We start from the raw sequence: 20,700 nt of genomic DNA, 5'->3' as shown, positions 1-20,700 counted from the left end.
CACTGCACTCCAGCCTGGTGACAGAGCAAAACTCCATCCCAAAAAATATATATGATAATTATAATAATTGGCAGAGTTTGGAACTTCATTGGTCTCATAAAAGCTCTTTAACGTGAGTACTTCAAGTTTGACTGACCCTTGTCACAAAGGAAGAAACTGAGTCTTTGGGAGTTCTAAGAAATGTATTTTCCTCATGATTACTTGACTGGCTGGAACCTGAGACTGGGATCTGATCATCCTCTCTCCCAAAATCCATCACAAGTGTTGTTGTTGGGGGTCTATTACTATTACAGTAATTATTAGGTCTAGGTCAGTGCTGCAAATGTGTCACTTCACTGAGATGACAGTGAAAATTGTGGTTCCACAGGGTAAAATAGGGGGTGAGAATCCTTGCTTATGCTGTTCTCTTAGACATAAGAAGCATGCAAATCCTTCAGCATCAGCATGGATTCTTAATAGGGTGATATAGTCTCCAAAGTGGGAAGAATATTCGTTCTTGGGTGACAGAAAATTTCAATTTATATAAAGCACAAGTATACATACAGTACATAAACAGATATATAGTATATCTTGGTATTAAATTTTCAAAAGGGGGCAATTAGGAAAAAATTTCTAAAAAGACTCCTGGAGATGAGAGGGCAATAAGGAAAATGAAGGTTGAGACACTGACATAGGGAGCCAGAGGAGTTCCATCTTTCAGAAGGCTACAGGAAGACCCAATGTAAGTCAGTACTTTATATAACTTAGTTGGCCCCAGCAGCCCTTTGAGACATAGTTCCTATGAAGAACTTAAGCAGGGAAGTGATGGTGCAGAATGCCCAAAAGAATCACATATGGATTTGATATTTCCTGTCCTACAGCTATGGATTCCACAATGGGCAAATCATTCTAGGCCTGGTTAAAGGACCAAGGCTGAGAGCTCAGGTCCGAGGAAGGTTGCCTGGTGTTGAATCCGACCTCTGACATGTACCATATGGGGTCCTTGAGTTTGGGCAAGATGTTGGCTTCCCTGAGCCTCACTTTGCTCATCTACAAATGTAGCCCTTTAAAGTACCTACCTCCTGGGGTTCTTGTGAGAATCCAGGGCATTGACGTCTGTCAAGATAGTAAAGCAGTGTCTGGTACTTGATAGCTGCTATCTAAAGGAGCATCACCTGGTGCATAGTAAGTGCTACCCAAGTATTCATTAAAGTAAATGAACAGTCTAGGGAAACCATTCTCCCCCTGAGCACATATCTTATGCCTGCTATGTTCAAGGCACTGATACGTGTGTGAGGCACATGCAGACATATCAGAAGTAGACCCTACCTTCAGGGCCTCTACTGTCTTTCAAGTGAAGCAATATGAGTATGGAATTAACCAGGACATAAAGCAGTGCGTGTATAGTCAGAGTCATGAGTGGTAACTAGTACTTTACAAATACAGATGGGGAAGACATCATGTATAGCAGGGATGATGGAGAAATCCTCCACTAAAGAGGAAGGATTTCATTTGGGTCTTAAGGAAGTCATTAGACATTGAGGTACATGGTGATTACTGGAAATGTGGTGGCAAAACATTAGCAGAGTGGAGAATATGTAAAAGGCTTGGAAGAGGGAAAGCCCAATGCATGTTTAGGGAAAGGTGATTAATCCACCTTCACTAACGCATAACGTTTGAGGGTGGGAGTAAGATATAAACCCAGGGGTGAAGACAGGAGCCAATAATGCTTTCTATAATGCTTTAATAGTAGTTTCTTCTAGATATAATGCAAGCATTAGGATGTCAGGGTTTGTGTCTGTCTTATTCTGTGCTTTATCCCTAGCACCTAGCATAGTACTTAGCAAAGAATAGAGTCTCAGTAAGAATATGTTGAAAAAAATGAATAAATTAATGAAACAAATAGGTTTCAAGAAAAGATTTTTTTAAAAAAAGATTTGGGATCATTGTGTCAATAGAGAGAAGCTGTTGAAGGAGACAAAGATGTAAGATTAAATGTCATGGAAGTTGGTCAGGTCTTTGGCCATCAATACACATGCATGAAAGAACAGAAGAATGTGAATATCCATTGCGCAGGAACCTGAGCCCAAAATGACTATTTTAACCAAAATCCGCAAGTCAGAAGTAAGGGCAAGTTGGAGGAGACAAATATGGACAATGAATTATGCCACTTTTTATTACTAGAACTGAGTACCACAGACTGGGTAATTTATAAAGAATAGAGGTTTATTTAGCTCATAATCCTGGAGATTGAAAAGTCCACGATCAAGGGGCCAGTGCCTGTGAGGGCTTTCTTGCCACATCATAACATGATGGAGGACATCACATGGTAAGAAAGCAACAGTGTGCCAGCTCAGGTCTCTCTTCCTCTTTTTATAAAGCCACCAATCCCACCTTTGGCTGCAGGGTGTGGGAGTGGGGCTCAACCCGATGACCATATCTAATCCTAATTTGGAGGCTCCACCTCCAAATGGCATCAGTGTATAAATTTGAAGACTAAGTTTCCAACACATAAAATTCAAGGGGACACATTCAAGCCATAGCAGGCAGGCAGCTATCTCTGAGATCAGTTGAGCTGGTGAAGGCCTATTTTTTTTGCAGCACATGGGGGAAGGGCTGATAAGGGGACAATATAGGCCTTAGAGTCATTGGTGGACATAGGACTCCTCTTTCTGCATAGAGGCAGCATGAATTGAAGTCCAGAAATCCGGAAATCCTCAATAAAGCTTGGGGCCAGGCCAGAGGGCCTTCTTAGAGAATGATGTGCATGGGCCTAGTGGTGACCCCAGCATCAGGCCACCAGACACATGTTGGCCTGAAGACATGGAGCAATACACTGGGTGTTCAGTAGTGTTTGGATTCTGAAGATGAAAGACTGGGCAGAGAGCATTCTCCCTTTGAGTACATGAATGTCTCTATTGCTTATTGACCTGGTAACAAGAAGGTTCCTAAGATATCATTATTTCTGAAGTTGGGATTATAAACTCATTGTATACCATAATTCTATGTAGCCTGCTGGGAACTTGAAATGACCACATGAACAGGTTCTCTGGAGGCAGAAACAGACCAGATTTGTGTCCCAGCTCTTCCACCTCCTAGTTCTTACCTCTGAGACCTTGGGCCGGGCCCCACGTCATTCTTGCCTCAGTTTCTTCATGAATGAAATGGCATCTATCTCATAGGGTTCTTGGGAGGATTAAATGAAGTAATGTTTGGAGCATGCTTGGCACGTAGTGATCAAGATCTGACCACAATCCACAAACTTCCAAGATAACTGGTCTCCAGGACAAAGAGGACAGGTCCATTGTGCCTTATCTGAAATCCTTTGAATAGCACAAAAGCACCATTTATAAAAGCGAAACTATAAAGTATACCTCATCAAAATCAGAACATGCAAAGAGGGTGAAAAGACAGTCTACTCTCTGAAAAGGCTAGGAGAAAGTATTCACAAACCATATATCTGACAAAGGACTAGGATCTAGAATATTTAAAAAGTCACAAAACTCAACAGCCAAATAATTTAATTAGAAAGAACATAACACATGAACAGTCATTTCACGGAAGAGGATATACAGGTGGCAAATAAGCACATAAAAACATGTTCCGCCGGGCGCGGTGGCTCAAGCCTGTAATCCCAGCACTTTGGGAGGCCGAGGCGGGTGGATCACGAGGTCAAGAGATCGAGACCAACCTGGTCAACATGGTGAAACCCCATCTCTACTAAAAATACAAAAAATTAGCTGGGCATGGTGGCTTGTGCCTGTAATCCCAGCTACTCAGGAGGCTGAGGCAGGAGAATTGCCTGAACCCAGGAGGCGGAGGTTGTGGTGAGCCGAGATCGCGCCATTGCACTCCAGCCTGGGTAACAAGAGTGAAACTCCGTCTCAAAACAAACAAACAAACAAACAAAAGAAACATATTCCAGGCTGGGCATGGTGGCTCATGCCTTATAATCCTAGCAGTTTGGGAGGCAGGCACAAGAGGATTGCTTGAGCCTAGGACTTTGAGACTAGCTTGGGCAACATAGTGAGACCCTGTATCTTAAAAAAAGAAAAAAAAAAGATAAAGAAAAATTTTTAAGTGGTGTTCCACATCAACACCTCAACATAAGGAAAATGCAAATTAAAACCACAATGGGATGTCACTACACAGCTATCAATGAGAATGGTTGAAGTAAAAAGTAGTGATAATAACAAATGCTGCTAGGGTATGGAGAAACAGAATCACTCATCCATTGCTGTGGGAATGTGAAATGGTAGAGTCATTCTGGAAAATCATTTCTTTAAAAAGTGAACATGCAACTGCTGTATGACTGGCAATTGCACTGCTGAGCATTTATCCCTGAAAATGAAGACCTTTTGCACATGCAGAAATTTGTATATGAACATTCATAGCACACTTATTTATATTAGAAAAATGAAACATGGCTGGCTGTGGTGGCTCAAGCTTGTAATCCCAGCACTTTGGGAGGCTGAAGTGGGTGGATCACCTGGGGTCAGAAGTCCCAGACCAACCTGGCCAAAATGGTGAAGCCGTGTTGCTACTAAAAACACAAAAATGAGCTGGACATGGTGGTGCATGCCCGTAATCCCAGCTACTTGGGAGGCTGAGGCAGTAGAATCACTTGAACCTGGAAGGCGGAGGTTGTGGTGAGCCAAGATTGCGTTACTGCACTCCAGCCTGGGAGGCAGACTGAGACTCTGTCTCAGAAAAAAAAGAAAAAAGAAAACAAAAGAAAAGAGGAAAACAAAACACAACAAACTTGGAAGCAGCCTATATGTCTTATAGTAGGTGACTGGTTAGAGAAAAATACTGTGGTATATCCACCCCCACGGCATATGACTCAGCCATGAAAATTATTCAACTTTTAGTACGTACAACAAACTAGATGGCTCTCCAGGGAATTATGCTGAATGAAAAGAGCCAATCCATATGGTTACAGACAGGATTCCATTTGTATAATATTCTTTTTAAAATTATTTATTTCTTTGTTTATTTTAAACTTTTATTTAGGTTCAGGGGTACATGTGCAGGTTTGTTATATATGCAAACTCCTGTCACAGGTGTTTGTTTCACAAGTTTTTTTTTGTCATCGAGGTACTAAACCTATTACCGTATAACATATTGTAATATTCTTGTAATGACAAAATTATAGACTATCAAAAAAATTAGTGATTGCCAGGGATTATGGATGGGTGCTGGGGTCTGGGAGGGAAGTACATATGTTTATAAAAGGGTAAATGAACAATCCTTGTGGTAATGAAGCTGTTCAGTATGTTGACTGTGCTGTCAGATACGTGAGCTTACATATGTGATAAAAATTACATGGAACAAAATACACACACATGCAAGTAGGCACAAGCAAAACCAGGGAAACATCGGAGGATTGTTCAAATGTCATTGTCTTGGTTGTGATCTTGTAGTATGGTTTTCCAAGATGTTACTCTTTCGGGAGACTGGATCTAGGGTACATGGGATCTCTCTGCATTATCTCTTACATCTACATGTGAATCGACAATTACCTCAACTAAGATTTCAATAAACGTGTAGACAGTGACAGATAAAGTGCCCCTAGCTCTAAAAGTAAATCGGAAATAAAATAAAGCAATGAGAGGGCACCTGTCTCAGAGAAGCGAGAGGTACAACTCCCAGAGCAATTTGTGCTCCAAGCACTGTGTAATGAAGCCTGATCCAGAGCCCTGTCTGGACTCCATGGGACAGAGAACCTCATCAGTGATGTCTGCCCTGATGAAGGTGGGAGGGTCCTCAGAGCTAGAGCTGCATATTTGCCACCCATTTGCCACTCATTCTGTGTGGAGTGCCTGTCTGACAATGTTAGTGTGGCACTGTGACATTTGGGGGCTTTTGAGGCAGCAGGTCCTGTTTAGGGCCCACAAATCCCATCTCTGTAGGCCACTCCCTGCAAGTCCAGGTGGGGTTCCATGAGTGCACTGGCTTCTACACTAGCCGGATCCCTAAGGGGCTGGGGCTGCGGCTAATGTAACAGAAGCTGATATTCACTGAACGCGTAGTCGGGGCCAGGCCCTGTGCTCTTCATGAATCAATTTACAAAGTGCTCTGCATGCATCAATTTACTTAATCCTTGCCACAGCCCTATTGCTTACTTTTGAAAACAAGGCTTTCCTGTTACCAGATGTTCCAACCTTGGCATATTAGATGTTCATTTGCCTCTGGGTCCTTGGCTAATACTGACTTCTTCATAGAGCAGCTGAGAGGTCCTTGAGAGTGAACTCTCATCAGCCACTCCTCACTCACCTCCTGCCTCCTGTGCCCCAGGATTGCTGGCTTATTAGGAAGTGGCCACCTGGGACCCTGCTGGGATCCTGGACTCTCCACAGCCATCGCATTGCATCCTGTGGTCAGACAGCAGGGATCCAGGGCCGCGACCTTGGTTAACAATAGCTGACCTGTGTGGAGCGTTGCCTGGGTGCCAGACCCTGTGCTCAGAGTGTCACCCTTATCCTCTGACTTCATCCCCATCAGTGTCCTGTGAAATTGGTAGGATTTCCATCCCTTTTTCATGATAAGGAGATCAAGGGTTATAGAGGTGAAGTTGCCCGATTCCACAAAGCTGGTCAGAGGAAACCAGTAATTTGCAGCCAGGTCTGTCTGACCCCAGATCCCATGGTCAAGTTTAGGGCCCTGCACAGGGCCTAGCGAAGGGCTCAGTAAATGTACAATGGCTGAAGGAAAGGCCATTCGACAAAGCCCACCCTGGGGCAGTACTAGTGGTCCTTCGGGTATGTGTCCTGTAATGAGGTAGCCAACCCATCAACTGGGGTAATGGGTGTAATACCAGCTTGTGCTAAACGATCCATCTCCTTATAGTGGCATCAAGGAAAGAATTGTTCACGTTTGTTGAGCACCTGCTGTACGTCCAGTTCTGGGATGCACTTCAAGGATGAATGAGATGGGGTCCCTGTTTCAGGAGACACTTGGTGCTGCTGTGGAGACCAGTGTTAGTTGTGAACTTCATGGCTTTTACCTGCTGTTTCCATCTTGTGAGGCCCCGTCCACCTTGTCACCTTGCTTCTGATCACCACTTGGGCTGTGACTGGTATGCATTTCTGTGAGGGGTTTCACTTAGGGGTTTCAGACTGTTTTGTGATTGGGTTTGGCTGGGCCTCCTGATATGGTGGTTTAAGCTTTATTTGTGTGTGTGTGTGTGTCAGGGGGTGGTGAGAAGGTACATTATTGTTAGAATTTAAGCTCCCTTGCTTTTTCAAGTATCTTTCCCATATTCTGTCTTGATTAGTATTTTGTTGGGCTAGTGGTTCTCAAAGTGTATACCCTGGACCAGCAGCATTATCTGGGAGTTTTTTGAATGCAAAAGATCAGGTCCCACTGCAGACCTACTGAATCAGAATCTCTGGAGGGGTGGCCCAGCAATCTGTGTTTTGACAAGTTCTCCAGGTGATTATGATCCAAGCTCAGGTTTAAGAATCATTGATAAATATAATGGCCTTGGGTTTTGGCTCATAAATGGTCAAGGTGATCACTTAGAATGATTCTGATACTTTGTAGAGCTGACTGGCCAAGAACTTGTGGTTCCTGAAAGAGGCAACCTGGTGCTCACCTTGGTTTGCCAAGGACCTTCTAGTATTTAGCCCTGAAAGTCCCACATCCTGGCAACTTCCTAAAGTCGCCGACATTTAGTTACCTTACTGGTAAAAGACAGTGTAGTATCACACATTGTTGCCAGGGTGCCATTATGTGCCCTGAATTTATAAATGAGCAAACTGTGACAGAGAGAGGTCACACAGTCAGGAAAGATGTGTTGGTGCCAGGATTCAAATCCAGATCTGTCTCACTCCAGGGCCTATGCTTTTAACAAATTTCTCGATGTGGAATTGCTATGTCAGAGCGTGCATGTGCGAAACGTCTAATACTATTGCTGAATTTCTATTCAAGACGCACAGCACATTGCCTCTTGTCCAAGAGCCACAGCAACACACATATTTTTATGTACTCTTGTATATATATTAATGCAGCATATATATATGTATGTATATATGACAATGCATATAAAAAGATGTGTTTTTTCCCTCTATTTACCAAATGGGGCTTTATAAACCTGCTTAATTTTTGCCAATCTGATAAGTAGGCCTCATTTTATTTTCTGGTACACATGTTTGATCTCAGCTAGTGTGCTCGGTTGGACAGCAAGGCCAAGTGTGATGTGAGACAGGAAATTAACAGGGCATGCCTCTTTTGGCTTAGTGTGAACCTTATTGAAATAAAGTCCTGATGCACTGCAGAGGCTCCTGGGGATACCATTAAAGATACATATGTAAAAATCTTCTGAGGATGAACATCCCATTTCCTTGGTCCCAAGTGGATGCCAGCATTGAAGAGGCCTTGTTGGTCTTTTCTAAGTCTCTAAAGACATCTTCCTCCTTCAAGTTGCAGTTATGTGCTTGGGGCTTGGCTGATAAACCCGTTGGGTTATTTTGGGGAACAACATGTGGGAGGTTTAGGACACATACTCTATTTCTCAAGGAAATTTGTCTCTTTCTTCCAACCTCCTCAAATTGGTGGCAGAGTAGAGGGACATTTGAGCTGTCACAGGAACTGGAGAGGGCACAGGAATTCAAAAGCATGAGGTTGGAGGAGATATATAAATGTTGTAACTGTGGGGAACCCACTAGCTAGTGAAAATGGGAGCCGTATTCCTGTACAGAGCCTACAAAAGGTTTGTGACTAAGGTGTTGAAAATACGGAAGTTGAAGGAAAAATGAAAAGGGAAATTAAGGGGCTGAAATATATATATAGCTTAGACTCTGAAGAGAAGGAAGCCTCAAGAAAGGCCTGAAAACTGGAGGACGCACTGTCACAGATGGCTAAAGTTTAGAAAAAAGGAACGTTCCGCGTATCATGTTCCAAGAAAGAGGTCATCTACGTGAGTTGTGGAGTACCTGCGCCCTAATGTGGTAGCTTTCTGATGTGATTGCCTGCTCGGAAGATTTCTCCCAAGTGACTTTTATGTTCACAGCAGGTAGACTGAACAACTAACATGGATTGATACGTTGGTGAAGAGAAAACCAAAAAAACTTCCCTTTTTAGAAAATTTCCAGCTTTATCGAGTTGTAATTTAGATACAATAAGATCCACCCAATTTATTTTATTTTGTTTTTGATTTAGATGAGATTTATTTTTGTTTATTTATTTTTCTTCAATTTTTACTTTAAGCTTGGGGGTACATGTGCAGGATGTGCAGGTTTGTTACACAGGTAAACGTGTGCCATGCTGGTTTGACGAACAGATCATCTCATCACCTAGGTACTAAGCCCAGCATCCATTAGCTATTTTTCCTGATGCGCTCCTTCCCCCAAAACCCCTGCTCCAACAGGCCTTAGTGTGTGTTGCTCCCCACAATATGTCCATGAATCCACCCATTTTAAATGTACACTTGGATGAATTTTAGTAATTGTATACAGTTGTGTAACCACCACCACAATTAAGTCATGGTGCAGTTTCTTATCTCTAAAGTTTCCTTGTGCCCATTTATACCCTTCCAAGACCCCATTCCAGCAATATTTGTTTAAACAATCCCTGGTTGTTCCAGCAATATTTGTTTAAAAAATCCCTGGTTGTTCCAGCAATATTTGTTTAAAAAAGCAGTCCTGGTTTGTTTGCTTGCTTTTCTTCTGTTTTCTCTCTGTACTTTTATTTTACTGAGCTAAGGGTCCATTGTCTGTATCTGGTAATAATCATGTTGACCTAAATTATAAGTGGGAATGCTACTGTTGTTTCAGAAATGGAACCTAGATTGTAAGGAATATTGGTAATTATATTTGGCCATGACATTTGGTAATGTTTTGCGGGTGTGTAAATTTAGAATAACACAAGAAGAACCAATACACATATTAATCCCTTTATCCTCACCTATCTTTTAAGACCTCCAAAAATATTAAGTGTGATTTAGCTCAGTAACTATCAAACCTAGCTTCGTCTGAATCACTTGAGGTGCCTTAAATTGTCCTTTATTTTTATTGTAGAGATAATGACTCAATATGGTTTCTAAGAAATTGAACAGTATAGAAGAGAAAGTTTCCTGTTTATTTACTAGTTTCCAAGAGGTAACTTTTAAAAATTATTTTGAATTTTGAGTTTTTCAGATGAATAACATCATTACTCTAAAAATGTGTTTATACTTCTGTCTCTTGCTTTATCATTTTTAGACAGTATTTATTGACTACTAAGAAAAAGGAAGGATTTAACATATGCTACGTTTTTCTTTTACCTATTTCTGACTTCCTCAAAATTTTATTAGTTATATTATTATAATTTTCAGAACATTTTAGTGGTTGTCTTTATAACTTTAAGTAATGTACTTAAATCTCTATTGTTGGATCTATTAATTACATGCCGTGTTTATTGGTGCTCATTTCAGAAACTTGCCTACACTCTTTTCTCCCTCCACTGCTTCCAACTTCTGCCAGGTATAATATTACTTGTACATTATTAAGCTCATAGTAACTGCCTGTGTTCAGATCTCAGTTCCAACACTTGTTATCCTATGTAATCTGGGATAAATTACTGAATGTCTCTGTGCCATCACTTTCCTCAAATGACAACCGGAAACGATAATATCTTCATAGGGTTGCTGTAAGACAACATTTCATTATTTCAGTATCGAAATAAATGTTTCAAAGCACTTAAATTTTATTCTGCATATAGTAAGTGCTTTTTAAGTGTTAAATTTAAAAATAAAATGACAAAATTAAAAATAAAACATCCATTTTACAATTTTAATGAAATCCTCAGTCTGCTGTATCTCTAGCTTGATTAAAAAAATCAAACCAATGGGCAAAAGAGATAAACATTTCACCAAGGAGGATATACACATGGTCAATAGGAACATGGAAATATGTTCAACATCATTAGATATTAGGGAGACAAATTAAAAACACAAGGACATCACTATGCATCTATCAGAAGGGCTAAAATTCATGATGATAACACACGCTGTGGGAGACGTGGTGAAACTGGATCACTTATGCATTGCTGGTAGAAATGTGAATTGATACAGCCCTTGTAGAACAAAATTTCTTTTGGAGGAAAGTGGCTGTAGATACAAAAAGGAAACATGAAAGATTCTTGTGGTGATGGAATTGTTCTGTATTTTGACTGTACCTTGATTATATCCATGTTGATATTTTGGCTATGATATTGTGTTATAATTTTACAAAGTGTTGTCAGTGAGGGAAATGGGGTAAAGGGTACAGTGGATCTTCTGGCTCTCTCTATTGTTTCTTAGAATTACATGTGAATCTAAGATTAACTTAAAAGTTTACAGCTAGGCATAGTGGCATGTGCCTATAATCCTAGTACTTTGGGAGGCTGAGGCAGGCACACTGCTTGAGCCCAGGAGTTTGAGATCAGCCTGACCAACATGGCAAAACTCCATCTCTACTAAAAAAATACAGAAAATTAGCTTGGCATGGTGGCACATGCCGGTAGTCCCAGCTACTGGGGGAGAGGGTGCTGAGGTGGGAGAATCACCTGAGCTTGGGAAGTTGAGGTTGCAGTGAGCCATGATTGCGCCACTGCACTGCAGCCTGGGCAATGGGAGTGAAACATTGTCTCAAAAAAAAAAAAATTAAATTAAAAGCTTAATTTTAAAAATTGAATCAATAAACAGAATTTACTATTGGAAATTTCATGTAAATAATATTCATAGCAAGACCAAGGTGTGTGATTGGACCCATAGAGAAAAAAATGTAATCATATGGCACTGAAGTGCTGCTAGAAGGAGAATGTTTCAAGTGTCAAAATCAAATGGATTATCATTTCTTATATTCCTTCAGTGGCTCAGGATGATACCATGATTTAGTATGCTTCTTGTTAGAACCAAGATCCTAGTACAGCTTTTGGTTTCTTTAGCGTTCTTAATTGTATTTGTTTTATTAACAACCAAAACCACATATAAATAACTTTTGGTTTCTTATATGGGTTGATTATGGAATTTGTGTCCATCTTAAGAGTATTTTCCCCGACCTCTCTGACTTCCTGTTCTAATTATGTACTATCGCTTCTTGGTCAGCTTGGTAGTTGTCATGTTGGAATTTCTTTTATCCACACCTCTGTGATACTTTAAAATACAGATTCCCAGGCCCCACCACAGATCTAGTAAATTGGCTGGGGTGTGGGTGTTTTTGAAAAGCTCCCTCAAGTGACTTTGCTGACTAGTCACATTTGGGACTCCATTTAGATAACGCTTAGAGTCCTATAGCTGCCATTATTATTATTAATAATAGTAATAATATATACTGTTTATTATTGAGGATTGACTATGTTACAGGCATTATTTTAGGTGTGAGTATGGGGTCTTATTTACTCTTTACTACAAACCTATGAAGTAGGTACTATTACTATCCTCATTTGAGAGAAAACAGTATCAGAGAAGTTAAATCACACCACTGTCAAGCTCCAGAGCCAGAATTGGAACTCGGGTTTGTCTGACAATATAATCTTCAATTTTTACCAACAAACTATGTTAATTTTAAAGTAGATGGGTGGAGAAGCATCCCAGCAACCCCACCACGGCAGGTCTTCCCGGACACCATGAACCACACTGTCCAAACCTTCTTCACTCCCGCCAGCACCGACTGTCCCCCAAACTATGAGATGCTGAAGGAGGAGCATGAGGTGGCTGCGCTGGGGGTGCCCCACAACCCTGCACCCCCGACATCCACCGTGATTCACATCCGAAGCGAGACCTCCGTGCCCGACCATGTCGTCTGGTCCCTGTTCAACACCCTCTTCATGAACTCCTGCTGCCTGGGCTTCATAGCGTTCGCCTACTCCGTGAAGTCTAGGGACAGGAAGATGGTTGGCGACCTGACCGGGGCCCAGGCCTACGCCTCCACCGCCAAGTGCCTGAACATCTGGGCCCTGATTCTGGGCATCATCATGACCATTCTGATGATCATCATCCCAATCCTGATTCTGCAAGCCTATCGGTAGATCCAGAGGAATCACCCGGGCCAGGGGCTCTGCCCGTGACCTGTCTCCCTGGTATCCAGCTTCCATCCCTCGCCCTGCCCCCAGCCCTTCCTGTATCAACCCTTTACCCTCACACACTTTTCTACAGTGGTTCAATAAAGTGCACGTGCTCCTGGAAAAAAAAAAAAATAAAGTAGATGGGTGTGGTGATGCTTGCCTGTAGTCTCAGCTACTCAGGAGGCTGAGGCAGAAGAATGGTTTGAGCATAGGAGCTCTAGGCTGTAGTGCCCTATGACGATAGGGTATCTGCACCATCGATATGGTGACCCACTGAGAGCAAGGTACTACCAGGTTGTCCAAGGAGGTGTGAACCAACCCAGAAACGGAGCCGGTCAAAACTCTTGTGCTTATCAGTAGTAGGATGGTGCGTGTGTGAATAGCCACCGCACTCCAGCCTGGGCAACATAGTGAGACCCCGTCTCTAAAAATTAAAATAATAAGATAAAATAAAAACTCTGTAGCTCCATGGAAAACATCTAGAAGTCAAAGAGCTTGGTATTGGAGAACAGATAAAAGGAGACTATCTATTGTTAACAAATTTTATAGCTAAAACCTGGCATCTTTTAATTAATTAATCAATGTCATTTTTGTAAGGTACCCCAGAGATATGAAAAACGGGACATGGATTAAGTGGAAAGCCTTAGGGATTTCTTTTGAACTCTGAATATTTTGGATGTCATAAAAACAAGTTATAAATAAATCTTCCATTGTTGAACTGGTCTTAATATTTACAAATAACATATGCTCTTACTGTTCTGATATGAACTGATCTCCAGGATCCATCAAGTTAAAAATAAGTAGCATATGCTACCATTTATAGAAAAAAGAAGAGGCATGCATATTTGCATTTGGTGATGAAGACATAAGACTCTCTGAAAAGATACACAAGAAGAAAACAAAACAAAAAAACCTCATGCCCTAATAATGGGCACAAAACTAATGTTTGAAATCTAAATCTAAATTGTTAATAAAATGTGCAAAACTACTACACACACATATAATGGAATAGTGAATTTTGTGTTACATTAGATCACTGTATGCTTTCATACTGTATTGGTTGTTTTTCTTGTGTAATTTAAAAACCAGACCAACTCTGCTAATTAAGCTCTCCCTGGCCAGGAGCTCACTTGGATCTCTGACAGTTCCTAGTTAAAGCCTAGTTTGTGGTTTTTGACAACAAACCAAGACCCTGTTGTTTGCTTCAAGAAAGCTGGCTGGTTTTAGTTTCTGGAATTATTCTGGGGGGTACCCTCATCCCAACAAGTCACTAATTGTCTTGACCATGACTTATAGTTGTGCCAGATTTTTCTTCATTGCTTTCTGTTTGAGATAGGTAGTAATAGTAGTGATGAAATTAATGTGAATTTGGTTTTGATTTATGACAGATTATCTTGGAAACAGGAATAGGTGGTATATAGAGATGACTAAGGACAAAATCAACTAAATCAAATTATTTGAGGTAATATATGTGTTTTTGGCATATACTTTAATTCTTCCACTTATTGCTTTTTAATTAGTCCAGAACTCCAAAGATGAAAACAATATAGGCAAGTGACACTTAATAAGATAGAATGTTTAAAATATACTACTTCTGATAATGGTACTCAATGTGAATAGTATTTAGTAATTCTTTTTACATTTTTACTTATTTATTTTGGCATGTTTAGGAATAGGAAAAGACTGAATTAGAGACCTTCACTACTTTTATTATTAAATCTACCTCATCTCCCTTTTTGTATTTCCCTACCAGAAAAGAAATGGCCTAAGAATTTCCACCTGCTTGGTATGATATTTTAAAACGTCTCATAACACTTCGATTTCACTAACATATTACCCAAAGCAACTAGTTTCCATCACCTTTACTCTCTTATGAATCCCCAAAGTAAGCTTAAAATGAAATCACAAGCCTTGCAAAAAAAAAAATTAAAACGATTTCTTCCTTCCCTTATATGGTCTACTGGTGTCACTTAACTAAAACTCTTCAGTCTGTGACCTTGAGAAACCTAGAGGCTAAATAGGTGGAGTAGAGTATTGAAGGTCATCCCCTCACCCACCACCCAAAAAGAAGAGCATATATTCAAACTAACAGGTATGTGTTTTCATATTATGGCAGATGGTGATTGAAGCAAAGGCAATTCAAAAAGGGGGACACGTGAAAGCAATAATTTTGAATGTTTGACATTTGTTTAGAAACTACCTTACTACCCTGTACCCTTTACCATCTGTCTGTTATCCCTCCCAACACCCACCTCTGTCTTCCCACAGGGCCCCATTGTCTGCAGTTCCTGTTTCTCAGGGGCGGAGCTGTGGGAGGCAGCCATGGGTGCCATAATAGGCACCTGCGGCCAGCACAATGGGCTGTGGGTGCTTGTGGGAGAGACAGATTGATGTATTGTGCATGGGGGAGGAGGGCTGTCACTTGAATCCATGTGAACCCAGGCTTTAGGGGCAAGGGAGATTGACAGCTTTTGTAGGTTGCATTTCTTTTTCAAAGCTTGGCTTTAATAGACAGTAAGTTTGGGGCCCCAGGCTTTCACTCCCATAATTCTAACAGGGCAATCACGAGCATTCAGCATTTCTTTTTACCCCCCTTGTTACGCATTAAATGATTTCAGTAAAGGAATGTGCAGCATTAATTAGAATTTGTTAGCAGATACCAAGGGGAAAAGTTTCTTCACAACAACTATAGGAGGTGTCATTTGTACAAAGACTTTTTTGTTTTCTTTCCCCATTACATTATCACTGCAATATGTAAGGTAGTGATTCTTTTCATTTAAATTAAGTGGAAAGCTACTAAATCTTGTTTTATTCTCCAAAAAGAATAAGGTCCTTAACACTTATCTTTTAACTTCTTTCATTTCCTAAGGTTGGTGTTTACTTTTGCTTTCAGTCTGACCCATTTACTGGTCTGTGTGGTTGTGTATCCAGTTTTGTGTACCATTTAGCTCTTACAATTACAAGCAACTCACTACTGATATATAAGGATTGTTTCCAGGTGAAAATAGCTAGCAGTAATACTGTAAATCACTGATAGTGGAGCTCTTTTCGGTAATGGTATACTGAGAAATGATAAAAATTAGACTGCTATAGGTTTGTGCCCTAACTTATTTTCTAACACTATTTTTTCCCTACTTGATATTTAACCTTAGCCATCACATCAAAGTTATGGAATAATGAGGCGGTGGCAAAGGAATATTTTTTTCCCACAGAAAACTTATTCCTAAACCATGTCAGTTTTTTTTTTTTTAAACATCAAAAGTTCTCCCTCACACACATACACAGATAGCATCATTTCCTTATAGCAAGTAAAAAATGGTCCTTTTGCTTAGTATCTGTTTTCTATTATTTAAAAAATAATCTAGACATTTTAGAATTATATAGGAAGAGAACTAATGTCAGATAGGATATCTTGTAAACACACTCTTTGGCATCCAGGGAACTAAAAAAAATTACTAAAATTTCTGCTGTGATTTTTTTCCTAACATCTCTCTTACATAAAATCATTTTCTCAGTAAAAGGAGTTGGAGGCTAATTGAATTAGAATTTTCCCCACTCAATTGTTTTATTTAAATGTGTTAAGGACAACAGTGAAAAATATTGTCTACCATTATTTCTCAGAGAGAACATATTCCCACACAGTTGTCTGGCTCTGTCTATAATAATAATTTGGTGCAATGGTTTAAAAAGTAGTGGAGTGATAATAATTAGAGTGTGCGACACAGAAATTTCAATGTGGGATTCAACATTTCACCATGCAGGGCATGAAAATTGCCGACCAGGGCTAGTCAGCTCTAAGTACTAATTAACTAATTAATCAGGTGCTGAAACCAACTGAATGGAGGATACCAGCCAGACAACTGAAGCCCAAGCAGAGGGTTGTGCTCTTTAAAAGACAGAGCAGTCTTTCTTCTTGTTTTTTAACCCAATCAAAAATGAGAAGACAAAGTAGGATATGGTGTCCTACTGTCAGTCATTTGGGTCCAAGCTTTTTACTTAGAGAAAATAAAATAAAAACATGTGTCTGTGATAATAACTGTGATGCACCATATATAGGGCAACCCTCAAAGCTCTGCAAAACTGCTTACTCCTTGGCCATCAAGTATTAATACTTCAGGTCTGGTGAGAGGTGGGGGAATGAAGCAGGGTCTGCCTTCTTGGTTTCTTCCACAATGTATATTTTTTTAACATAGAAGAATGAGAAACGTATCTCTCTTCTTAGGCTGATCTTAGGTCTTTTGCCTCATCCTTCGTTTATGTAAATGAGAAGAGTCCAATTACACATATGGAAAAAGGGTTTAATGAATCGTGAAAAAGCCCGGTTTGCAGAGAAAGGGCACAATTCTCTCTTCTTCTCTTTTAAATTTAACTTAGAAACATGTATTGATTTTAAGGAAGATGATAAAATTTAATGATAATTTTATTTAATGTACTAATTTTCATTCTTGGGAATTATTAGACATATTTGGTAGAAGATTTAGGTTTATGTCTGTAAGGCTTTCTGGATACAGAGCAATTATTCGACAAGAAAAACTGCAAAATTCTAACTTTTTAATGTAAATCTTAAAAATGATTAGGTTTGTTCCTCCCACTTCTGATGTGATTTTTAGTTTAGTGTTTTGTTTTTTTTTTTTAACACAGTTTGCTTTGGAATTGTCTGTACTGAGAAAAGATTCATTATTACAAGGGATTTGTTATTGAACCCAAGGAAATGGTATTAGTGTTCCATACCGTTTTAGCTTAATTTTGATATTATTATGATGTTTTAAGTAGCTAGAATTTTTAGGGTGTTGAAAATTAGGGAAGTTTTTTTCTCTTTCCTAAAAGAGACAGAACTTTACATTAGAACAGAAAATCCCGTGTTTGAGCATTCATTTTTTTCCCCCTTTTTTCTTTCCCCTTACTTCATCTTGGAATTTTCAATAGTTGATAGTAGTCGTCACAGAATCTACTCTTCACCCCATATTTCTTAACGACGAAAGCGTTCGCAAGAACCGAGGGGGGAATCAATATCATTTGTGACCGTTACTCTTAGAATTTGGTAAGTATGAAACTAACCCTGAAGTAGTGCTTTCCAGGGACAGCAGGGAAGTTCTCAATCAGGAGTGGAGCACTTTCTGACGAGCTAGTTTAACAACTTCCTTAGACACTTGGGGAAACTGAGGCCCAAGAAGAGGCGGCAGGCACTTTCCCTGTGATTTTTTTCTTCTACCAAATACCGCTTTGGTTCATGGAAAACACTTTCCTCGGGCACCTAGTGTGGGGAGGACATTGCTGGGGTCCAGACTGCCTCCTCACCCACGAGGGCCGCGCTCTTTTCACTTTTATTCCCCCGGCCTCCCCGGTTTGGCGGCCTGGATGTGATCGACACCATGAAGTTGCCCCATAATCCTCTCTGGCAACATAGGATGTAAAATTTGATCAGCTCATTGGATGAAGCCGACAAGTCCCAAACATGTGTGAAAAGGGGGCTAAGAGGTAGGCAAGTGCTGCGTTGAGGCAAAGCTCCTGCCAGCCCCCCTCCGAGACATCGGTGCTGCAGCCGCGGCGGTAGCGGGGGCCGGGACCGAGCTGCGGGGCCGCAGCCGCGGCGGCGGCGACCGAGGCGGCGGCGGCGGCGGCGGCGGCGGCGGCGGCGGCGGCGGCGGCAGCGGCGGGGAGGCCGCGGCGCCATGGGGGGGCCTTAGGAGCGAACCGCCGGGCCGGAAGGGGGCAACGCGGAGGCGCGGACGGCCGCGGGGTTATCTCCGCTACTGCGGAGGAGACAGCGTCCGCGCCGTTGCCGTTGACTGAGCCGGCAGGCGGGGCGGGGCGTGCACCAGGGCCGCGGGCGGCTAGCGTCGTAGCAGTTGGCCTCAGGGCCCCGCCGCCCGCGCGCCCGCCCGCCTGCCCGCCGGGCGGCGCACGCGAAGGAGGCGGCGGCCTCAGAAGGAGGCGGGGAGCTCGGAGCAGGAGGTGAGGAGGTGGAGGAGCCAGAGTAGGCGGCTGCAGCGGCGGCGGCGGTGGCGGCGGCTGCGGAGCAGGAGGCGGTGGTGGAGGTGCGCGGCCTGAAGAGGAGGATGGAGGAGCAGCAGAAGGAGGGCGAGGCCGAGGTCGCGGAGCACTGGTTTTCCAAGTGGGAACGCCAGTGCCTGGCTGAGGCCGAGCAGGAGGAGCAGCTGCCTCCCGAGCTGGAGGAGGAGGCGGCTGCAGAGTTGGCGGGGCTCAAGAGCGAGAAGCAGAAGCTGTGGCACCTCTTCCAGATCTCCGCCACCGCCGTTGCTCAGCTTTACAAGGATTCTGGGTGTCAACAGCCAGGACTTTCCATGTGGGACCCCTTCCAGAATGCAGCCATGGCTGTGACCAGCCTTTACAAAGAGAGCGGGGATGCCCACCAACGAAGTTTTGACTTGGGTGTCCAGGTTGGCCACCAGCGTCGCATCAAAGATGTGCTGGAGTGGGTGAAAAAGGGCCGAAGCACCATTCGTCGCGAAGACTTGATTAGCTTCCTGTGTGGCAAAGTGCCCCCTGCTCCTCCTCCGCCTCGCACTCCTAGAACACCTCCTAAGCCACCCACTGGGGCCGCCAGCCAAGCTGTGGCAACTGAGTCCAGCTCATCGGTGGACGCCGACCTGCAGCCCTTCCAGGAGGCGATCGCCCTGCACGGCCTCAGTGGCGCAATGGCCGGCATCAGCATGAGATCGGCTGACTCGCCTCAAGACAGCGGTGTCGCCAGCAGTGGGCGCCGAAAAAGTAGCTTCTTGGAGGACGACTTGAATCCCTTCAACTCAGAGGAACTGGCCCTCCACCTGGACAGTGGGGGGATCCGCAAGCGCACCTCGGCCCAGTGCGGTGATGGCATCACAGACTCCCCAAACCAAAAGCGCAACCGAATGGTCTAAACTGCCTCATTGGTTGCCTGGCGCCATTTTGCTTGAGAGTGAACTGAACCATCAACACGCTTGTCTAGTTGTTACTGGAGACCATCTTTTCCTTTCTCTAAGTTAAACAAAGATTTCTATCAATTTTGCCATAAAGAAACTTTAAAAATATTCCAGAAGCGGCTTCATATGACTCTGACTTTCCAAAAATGTTATCCTAGCAAAGAATAAATATGTAGTAGTTAGCAGGATCATTTAAAGCAAACCTATCTGGTCAAGGCAGGAGCCTGATTTATCTTGTTCACAGCTATATTCCTCAGCACCTAGCACAGTTTCAGGTGCTCAATAAATGTTTGTTGAATGAATAAATTTGACCTTATTTATTCTTAAAGGGAAATCATAGAAGGTGTTTACTTGGTTATAGAATACTTTTTTCTTTGGTTGATTGTTGGCTTTAATAGTATTTGCGAATTCATTTGCATTGTATCAAAATGTAAAACTTGACATCTTTGTGAAATCTGGAGGCTTCCATTTTTATCTCACTGTACCATGCACCTAATTTCTAGAAAGAAACTGCAAGTAATACATATTAGGCTGTGATTTTCTAATTTTGAAAAATAGTTGATTTTGGTGATTATGTGATGCTGCAAAGAGGTGCTGTGGTGGTTATGCAGGTATTACTTGATATCGAGTCAATTCAGTGCTCTTTTGCGGAAAACTAAACCATCAACTGAGATCTTGATAAAATAAGATGGTGGCTCAGTGGTGCTGTTTTTTCTTAGGAATATAAAAAGTTCTTTATTTGAGGTTACATCTTTTTTATAATCTCTGTTTT

General features: G+C 42.0%; 1 protein-coding gene and 1 pseudogene across 1 annotated transcript; both read left to right on the top strand.

Moving 5' to 3' along the window:
• The first annotated feature begins 12,528 nt into the window (after positions 1-12,528).
• Positions 12,529-13,117, top strand: LOC101044242 (interferon-induced transmembrane protein 3 pseudogene; annotated as a pseudogene).
• A 5,504-nt stretch (positions 13,118-18,621) lies between these two features.
• On the top strand, positions 18,622-20,368 carry HAPSTR2 (HUWE1 associated protein modifying stress responses 2). The gene has a single exon (XM_003940718.4). The coding sequence runs from the start codon at positions 19,065-19,067 to the stop codon at positions 19,884-19,886; it is 822 nt and encodes a 273-aa protein (XP_003940767.1). The 5' UTR covers positions 18,622-19,064; the 3' UTR covers positions 19,887-20,368.
• The last annotated feature ends 332 nt before the right edge of the window (positions 20,369-20,700 follow it).

Source organism: Saimiri boliviensis, chromosome X (assembly GCF_048565385.1).
Source record: "Saimiri boliviensis isolate mSaiBol1 chromosome X, mSaiBol1.pri, whole genome shotgun sequence".
NCBI classification, from domain to species: Eukaryota; Metazoa; Chordata; class Mammalia; order Primates; family Cebidae; genus Saimiri; species Saimiri boliviensis.
The sequence above is the reverse complement of the archived record's forward strand: the minus strand, read 5'-3'. Positions and strand labels throughout refer to the sequence as shown.